At 56.2% G+C, this 8,807-nt stretch overlaps 2 protein-coding genes across 2 annotated transcripts; both read left to right on the top strand.

Moving 5' to 3' along the window:
• Positions 1-693, top strand: NCLIV_013750 (conserved hypothetical protein; the record flags this gene model as incomplete). Its single annotated transcript, XM_003881565.1, has 1 exon — positions 1-693. The coding sequence occupies one exon, from the start codon at positions 1-3 to the stop codon at positions 691-693; it is 693 nt and encodes a 230-aa protein (XP_003881614.1).
• Positions 694-2,888: 2,195 nt separating this feature from the next.
• Positions 2,889-8,360, top strand: NCLIV_013740 (conserved hypothetical protein; the record flags this gene model as incomplete). Its single annotated transcript, XM_003881564.1, has 3 exons — positions 2,889-7,185; positions 7,441-7,557; positions 8,302-8,360. 3 exons carry the CDS (start codon positions 2,889-2,891, stop codon positions 8,358-8,360), a joined length of 4,473 nt encoding a protein of 1,490 aa, XP_003881613.1.
• Positions 8,361-8,807: the final 447 nt, after the last annotated feature.

Below are 8,807 nucleotides of genomic sequence, written 5' to 3'. Positions count from 1 at the left end.
ATGAAAATTTCACGCGTACTGTGCAGCATTGCCGTTGTGGCGTCTACCCAGCTGTTGTCGTGGGCTCAAGCTGACGATCAGGTCGTGTCTGCAGACCAGTTCACCCCCTCAGAAGAAGTACAGACAAATTCGGCGAGCGATGAAGGCAAGCATGAGTTTGTAGAGGACGGGGATACGACGAGAGTCATGTCCCATCACCGGAGGTACCCCTACTCCGTGCCCTACGTACTCCCCTCGCCGTTCTACTATCCCTCTTCTTACTACTACGCCGCTCCTCACTACTATCCAAGGTATCTTGAGGAGCAGAACGCTTCGAAAGAAGATGGCGGGCACGCTGTCGACGACCGGCAGGAGGAAATCAGCACCGGTGAACCGGCAGCGGAGGAGCGAGATTTGTCTCATCGTGGCCGCTACTCTCCGGTCTCATACAGCTATTATTATGCTCCCGCAAGATACTATGCCCCCGTCCAGTACGTACCAAGTTCGTATCCAAGATACCTGAAGACGGCACGGCGTGCGGCTGTTGTTGATAAAAATGCTGCGGCGCAATCGAAGCTCTGGGCTGCATCCAGGAAAGTACGAAACATGGGGCATCGTCGGTACGGCTACTACCATGTCCCCATCAGTCCCTACTACGGTTCTTACTACGGATATAGGAACCCGCCTTACGGATATGTCCGCTACTCGTATTGAGCGCGCCACTCAGTCGACCGGTGTGGTTGCAGCAGGCGGGATTTTTTTCATCAGATGCGCCAAAGACTTGTGGACGGAGCACAGGCCAGCATGACCAGCCCGGTTTTGTATATCTCATGATCTCTTGTGCTTCCTGTGTACCGCGTGTCATTACGAATGGTCAGCATGGCACCATAGAGGGATTTCCATATACCGAGCTTTTGGAACCGGTGTGTGGGTGCATTGGCGCCACCTGTGGACAGAACGCGACACCTTCCAGTTGCGTGTATGTGTCTCGGCCTTTACTGACCCCGAATTCAAACAAATTGTTTTGATCAGATTTTTTAAGGCTGTCCCTCACTAACGAGCACCTTCTGCTCTGTACCTGTTCACCCTGCTGCCAAGCAGACGCCCTATAGCCGCTACTGTGACGAGCCGTACTGTCGGGGTCTATCAGAAAGGGTAATCTCCCCACTTAACGGAAGTGGCTACGCCTACCTGTCCCCATGCAAAAGATGTTCTACACCCAGACATCCTGGATCACAGCAACCAGCTAATACTGAGTGGTCCACCGTATCTTTCCGATAGTTAATCGTTTCTCCAGCACTGCATACGCCCCCCATCTATGAACACACACGAAATCTGGTTAAGTCCTTGCTGAGAGGCATAGACAGCTGCCTCGAAAGAGAGGTCCTGACAGCGAACTGGCATTCTGATGATGGTGGGAATCCTATGGTAGACGCGCCGTCTAGGGCATGTAAAAGACGTGTTACGAGTGCTGTTGGTTCAGCACAACCAAGACAACGGCCACGGTAACACAGAACGCTAGCCTGCCGCAGACGAGGTGAGCAATGAATAGAAGCCAGAAGCTTATTTTTTACAGTGAAGACCGAGGAAATGCCGCTTTCAAAGCCTAAAAGTGTCACCAGCATATGGGATTCCCGTAGGATTTGCGAGTCGATTCCAGTTAAAAAGAAAAAAGCCAAACTGGAGTCCCCATTAGAGTCCATTTTAAGGGGCTACGAACACGGAACACGAAGCAGAACCGAGCCGGACCACTTCTCCATTCCACGAGCGGTTGTCGGTGTTCTGTTTTGTTTTATTTGCAATGATGTTGTTTCCTCTTTCCCTTGTAATACGTGGAGGTCTCCAACTGCAGAGGCGCCGGCGCCTAGGCATCGGATGTGAGACCTGCAGCTTGCCTCGTTTCTGGTGTAGGGCCATGGTTCTGGCTTTTAATGTCAATCACAATCGACTATCTGCATGTCTTCTTTAAAGCTGTCACTGTCGCCGCTTACAAACGACCAGCCGATGCAGAAGGCGGCGTTCCGAGATAGTGCTGTGTGCCACTCCGAGCGCATGCACGAAAGCTGTAGAATGCCACACGCTGTATGCCTCTTGTCTTGGGCTTATACCGATGACGAGACACACCAGATGCCGCTATATTCGGAGGCAATTCAAGCGGGCTTGTAGTTCTTCAAAGAGTCCTGTACAGTCCTTGTTGATTTCTTTGCTCTAGAATATCAAGGAAATATCTCCTCGTGTTTTCCTATGTTCATTGTGCCGCAGCGGTTTCCTGAAGAAATACACACAGCAGCTGAAGTGGCAGGCAAGCAGCCAGAGGAGATGATTTCGAGAGGGATGTCGCTGCGCTGTAAAACAGCTTAGAGACACAGAGAGTTACTAGAGGCAAGAGATAGCTCCCCTTACTTTGTCAGGTCTCTTGTTCCTCGTTTCCTCCCCCGGTTCCTGTGGTCTTACTGCATTGCCGCCTCAGCACCAATTCGTGCAGCGTGCAGCCTCTGAGGGTACCGGGGGTTTTTCAGTTGCATTTTTTGTGTTCCTCCGTTTACCTCTTCTGTGTGGCTTAATGGCAACTGGCATATGTATTTCCGCACGCGGCACTTGAGCGTTTCGTGCGAAGCAGCCTTCGTGTTTCTCCGGTGTGCTTCCGAAAAGTCAATCCTCGGTGAGATACGAGGCCGACATTCTAGAACAGTCACAGGCTATGGGTGTCGTGCTCCTGCCATTCCTGGTTGCTGAGTCTGGGTGCGGGAAGTCTGAAACTCGTGCGCAAGTCGCCCGGATAAAAAGGGATGCGGTGTCGCGAGGAGCTTCATCCCAGAACAGCATCATGCGCGCAGTACGTGCGATAAACCAACCGTCGTGCCTGTCTGAGGGCCTCGTCCTCCAGTCGTCTCTGCTGTGCCACAACCATGGATCCTCTCCGAGACCGGCCTTCCCACCCAGAGACCACATCGGCTGCAAGTGGAGATTGTGAAGTCTCGTGGCATGTGTGCCCAGGGGAGCTCTTTTCCAACGTCGCTGAGGGAGGCAGAAACACTCTCTACAACGATGACAAGGATTCCTTCTGCACTATCAGAAACACACTCGAGGCTCATCCGGGCACAAGTGTGAACGGTGCTTGGCAGGGATCCGTCCGCAGATCCTCTTTTCCCGCACTGACGCTCGCCGATACCCCGAGTATGCTGTGTTCCGGCCTCACGTCACCGTCGGTTCACGGCAAAATGCCTCACGGCGGCGTTCCCCGCGTTCACCTCGACGCGCCGAAGAACTTGCAGATCCTCGATGGCCAAACGGAGGAAATCCAGGCTTTCCTGGAGCTGCTTCTTGCCTTTGCTGCCGCCCTGGTTTCTGCCCTCGAAGAACCAGGGCATGAAGCGAGCGAAGGTGATTTTTCCTCGTTCCCGTCCGTTGCAGTTCTTCAACTGTTTGGAGCCGCGGTATCGGGGCCGACCGACGTTTCCGGTGGCCGAGACGCACACGCCCAAGAAGGGAAACCTTCCTCTCGAGGCTCGGAGGCTCCAGTCCCAGGAGGAAACTCCAGTGGCGATGCGTGCTCGTCGCCCGTACTCCGGGCTGCGTCACTGCTGAGTGAGCTGCATCAAGCCTTTGTGCACCTCGTGGCGGATTCCTCGACTTCTTCGGCTCAGCTGCAAGCAAGGGCGATTGTGCCGCCGAACGAAGCAGCTGGTCCCCGAGACGTTTGGGCGGAGCCGGAAGAGGGAAGGCATGCCCACTGCGTTATGCATCATCCCAGAGGGCGCGTGCTGGTCCAGAGAGAAACGGAACTTTATCGAGAGGCGCACGATCTGGACCGCCAGTGGGAACTCGGAATGCAATTTTCTGATGAATCAAGTGGCGATTCCGGCACCGACACCGCAACCGATCATGATGGGGAAGCAGAAGCGTCGGCCAGAGCTGGTTCCGGCAGCCTGGCCGGCTCTGCTCACGCCGACGCCTGCGTTCACACCGGCTCTGGTGTGCACGCACGCCGAGACGAGCTGCTGTCGAGACAGGAAAACGAAGGATCATGCGGTGCGCGGGACGCGAGCTCGAGAAGCGCTGGAAGCGACTTGGGGGCTGAAAACGCCCCGAAGAAAGCAGAAGCCCCAACGGCGTTTCGGTCGAGAGCAAAGCGGCTTCTTCGTGGGCAACGGCGGAAAAGGCGTCATGAACGGAGAGTTCTCGGCCAGCTCGCTCGGGCAGTTTCGCTCTGCTGCGCATTGCGGAGCAGCCCGACTGCCTTCTCTGCCTTCCTTCTTCTCGTTCTGTCGTCGCCGGCCGACTACCAAGACTCTCTTTTCCATGCGCTGGCGTCTTGGTGGAGACTCTGCGACCAGGCAGAGCCTGTCGCCGTCCTAGCGGACGCGAAGGATTCGGCTGCAGCTCTAGCCGTAACGGAGGCACTGGAAAGCGTGGGTGAGGCGAGAGACTTACTGCTGGCGCACGCCTCTTTTGCCAGGTGCCCCGCGCCCCGAACCAGAGGCGACGAGGCAGAGGCGGCTGAAGTAGGCCGCACCGGAGCGAGGAACGTAGGCGAAGCAAGCCGCGGACAGGAGCGGGAACGTGAGGCGAGGCAGGGTCGAGAGACAACGGATCAGTCCGTAGGCGAGGAAGACGGCGAGCGAGGCACACTTGAGTCGGCGATGCATCGAAGATGCAGCTGCTGTCCTTTTGCCTCGCTCAGTCGTGCAGAATGTGTCGAATATGTCCGAGGCTTCCTTGCAAGCTTGATCCCGTTCCTCCTGTGGATGTACACGTCGCGGTGTCTCCTGCCTGCTCACAAACTCTGCATGCTTCACAACTTCCTCGCTGGTCTTGAGGCTTCTCGTCTTTTTTCTCACTCTGCGCAACCGCCAGGGCGTGGAGGTAGTGCAGCTGAGCCCCGAAGGCCAGGCGTTTCGTTGTCGGCAGTCGAAACGGCAATTCAGTCTCCGCTGTTCCTCTCCGACCCGCCCGACAATCTCTCAGGTCTCGAAGACTTCCTCCTCCTGCTGGCGGCGGCGCCTTCCCCGCTGGCTTCTGCCGGAACGGCACAGCCAGTTTCGTCGGCAAAACGGTCCGGCGAAGCAGCAGTCTCCCCGCTCGCTTCCGGGCTCCCCGTGGTGTCTCTGGGTGCCGCAGTGTCGGCCACAGCCCCCCACGCCATTCTGAATCTTCCCGCGTCCGGAGCTGCCGACTTTGGACAACTCCTTCTTTCCTCTTCGCTTGCGGCGTCCGGGGCAGCCGCTGCGACGGGTAGCTGTCGTCTGCGTGCGGCGCTTTTCCCCTGGGCGGCGCCTGACACACTCGAGGATCTCTCCCAGGGGTGCCTTTTCGAGACTTCCACCAATTCGACCGCCCTGTCGACTCCTTTCTCCTCGGTCAATTCAGCTGCAGCGCGAGCAGCGGCTGCTGAAGTCTTTTCTGCTCAACAGCAGGCGAGTGACGACTTTGTTCAGGTCCTCACTGGAAGGTGGCAGCGATCCCAACAGCTGCACCAAACGCACAACAAAGCGGATCTCGATATTCAGAGAATGGCAGACGAAACGGGAAGCTGGGGTTTTGCAGGACTAGGCGAAAACAAAGTCCATCAAGACCGCGACGCCGCAGAAGGGAAGCGACCGTGCATCGTGCATGACGTGCAGCATGCACAAGCAGGTCACGTTCCTGGCGCACGTTTGAGTCTTGACGCTGGCAACGCTGCAGCAGGACACCCGCTGGGCTCCCTTCTATCCGACAGAGACCAGGAAGGGGGAGAGAAGGGAGGAGTGTCTCAAGGCGGAGAAGAGACTGTGGGGGCCATAGGGAGAGGCGACTTGCGAGGTGGAGAAGAGACAAAGATAATCGGTAGCGACACTCCCTTCCACCTTGACTCAGAGGAACTCCCAGAATCGAGGACTTCACAGCGGACAGGCGACGACAACGATAAAAGGCTGGTCCTTCTACGAGGCGCAGTTGGGCCCCCTCTGGCGCGCATCACCGCAGAGAGGCAGCAGGAACTTTTGGCGCGTTGCCTTGCCACCTTTTCGTTTTATTCAGGGGTCTGTTCAGCTGTAGAAGAACGCGTGATGGACGGCTTTCTTACCGCAGATGGCCACGGAAACACGGAAAATGACGTATGTCAGATTCGAAGTCCGTCGCGTGGAGGTCTTGGCGGCTCGACGTTGGATGTCAAGGAACGTTCAGCCAGCGGGTCTGGGCGAGAAATCGACTCCGACGCCGAGCCGGGAAAATGGGACAACGTCGCCCTGGACGAAGGCGCTCTGAACGTGGCTGCATTGGCTAGCCAGCGCGAAGAAGACATCTTCCTTAGCGTACAAGAACACGTAGATTTCGTGGCAGCGGCGTTCCTCTCTTCTATTGCGCAGTACGATGTCTTCGAATCCGTCAGCCTCCACCACGCTCTGCCTCAGCCTCTTCTGCCCCTTCTCCTTCAGGAGACGCGACAGCCTACAGAAGATCATCTCATGCCTAATGGCGCGTTTCGCGACAGCACAGACACTGGCATCGCAGAGGCGGAGCGGAGGCGCATTTCGCCGTCGCCAGAGTTCTCTGCTGGGTGTCCGTGCGCAGCGTGCCGTCAGTCAGTCTTGGCGCTCAGCGCTTATGTGGATACTGCAGACGATGGGGAGCCCGATGGCCGAGGACTAGGAGAGCCCGGGGACTGCCCAGGCGAATCCGAAGAAGCGAAGATTCGCACCAGCCGTATCATTGAAGCAGCCCTCTATGGAGACTCGGGTGTCCCTGCGAAATCCCAGTCTGACGTTTTGAACAGTTCCGCGTCTCCGTCCACGAACCTTCTGTCAACCGACAACCAGATGTCTGGCCTTCACCGCCGACAGCAGCTGAGCCGCAACTCGGCGCTGTGCACGCGAGACGAGCTGTTGGAGCAGTCCGTTGATCCGTGGCGTACGGGGCGAGTGAGAATGCCTGTGAGCGAGTTTTTAATGCTTCAAATCGGAGGCACACTGGGACGTCTTCTGTTCCGGAGTGAACAGAGGATAGCAGCGGCGAGAGCCAGTGCCGGCAACAGCTTTGCATGGAGGTCATGCCTGGGGGGGGAGAGGCGGCGGAGTGCGAATTCCGAAGCCATTCAAAGTGGTGTCTCTCTGCGTGATGCACACGACGACTTGGGCGAGAGCAAATGGTGGCAGGATGTCGTACGCCCCGCGATCCGAGAACAGCGGCTTTTAGTGGAGGATCTTTTCCTCGACAAGATAAAAGGCGGTCAGTCGAGCGCCGTGGCAAGTGTTCGCCTCACAGATGAGAGTATCGCTGCGAACATTCATGCTCCACTTCAGCCACGTATTAGCTTCAAACCGCGCGGAACACAGTGCAACGGAGAGGCTCTCTCAAGAAGTCGAATGCTGCGTCTGCTTCTTCTCCACAAAACACACCACTTCTCATGCGCGTGCTGTTCGTCTGAAAGCGCGTGGAGCTGTCAGCGGTTGGCGAATTTGCGCAGTCGTCACTGTGCGGCAGTCTTTGACATGCTGATGGGAGATGCTGGTGCTCGTGCCGACAAGGAACAAATGATGGAAGCAAACCGACAGTCGGAGAACGAAGAGGCTGTGCCGAGCTGGGCGTGGATGTCTATCCGTGAACAGTTGGTGCGGAGACAATTTCACTGCGCGCTGCAAGTCGGGCAGCACCGGGCAGAGGCAGAGATGTGCCTCAGGAGTTACTGGTTTTTTTCGGCTCTTCGGAGCACTCTAGAGACTAGCGTATAAGTGAAAAGCGCCACCGTCAAAAGGGCGGGGTTGCGAACCTGTAAGGGACAGGCAGAGCGTCCAGTTCTCGAGAAGAGCGGCTGTTGCATATTTCGGTCGGTAGCTCTGTCAGGCAGCTTTCTGGGGGGTCAAAGTGCAACAAGCGCAGGAACGGAGACAGGTATCGGTATCTTCGCAGCCGGTAGAGGGAGGGAAGAGACAAGCGAGGTCGTTTCTGTCGTTCAAAAGGCGGCACGGGTGCATTTGGTGAGACAGCTAACGCCACGGAACACGTACGCGTGGTTGCCTTCGAGTTCCATTGTGCGTCTTGGAAATAATTACGCACACTGATGTGCTCAAATCCAGGCCTCGCTTGGTGATCTCCGCGCTTTAGGAACCTATCTTCCTCAAATGTGTTCATGCACACTCTGTATTTAAACAGGAACGGGAAAAGCACTGTCGCCCAGCCCTCCGTGAAGACCCCGTCTTCCTAGTCTACGCAGGGGTTGCTGTGTGATAATCACCTGCAGCTTCACAAAGGAAACCGGCAGATCCGCGCTTGACAGGGTAGCGTTTCAAAATGTTTTTGTCAGTCTGCGCCAACGCAGCTTTTCGGTGTGAATCGCTGTCGCAGCATCTGTCCTCCACGTGTTGCCGGTGAAGGATGTAGCGGGCCTCGTCCCACTGGCATAGCGTGCGCGCAGTCTTTCCTGCTCTCCAGATCCTTTTGCTCGAGGAGAGTGTACTTAAAGAGACGTGGAAGCATCTGAGAGGGTGGAAAAAGTTTCTACGCAGTGATTTCATAGAGATATGGCCGTCCTTTTTTCAACTCACGGTGTCTCCTTTCTGTGAGATGAAACGCAGACTCCTCAAATTCTTACGAGTTTCCTCGCTTCTCAAGAGCATCCGAAATTGTCCTCCGCCATACATTCGGCGGTCGCCCAACCGTGAGGGCGGTTTTTGACAGCATTTCGTTTCTGTGGTCCAGGGGAGCGTCGCGTTGCTCTCCCGAGAGACATGTGCAGGGAAAAGGGAACAAAAAACGAAAGGCTGTGTCTTCTGAAGAGCATCTGCTGGAGCTAGAGATCACTCTTCCGTCATGTTGCAACAACAATTTTTCATCCAGGTCTCCTGATTCGA

The sequence above is a fragment of the Neospora caninum genome, chromosome V (assembly GCF_000208865.1).
Source record: "Neospora caninum Liverpool complete genome, chromosome V".
NCBI classification, from domain to species: domain Eukaryota; phylum Apicomplexa; class Conoidasida; order Eucoccidiorida; family Sarcocystidae; genus Neospora; species Neospora caninum.
This window is presented reverse-complemented; position numbering and strand designations above follow the sequence as displayed.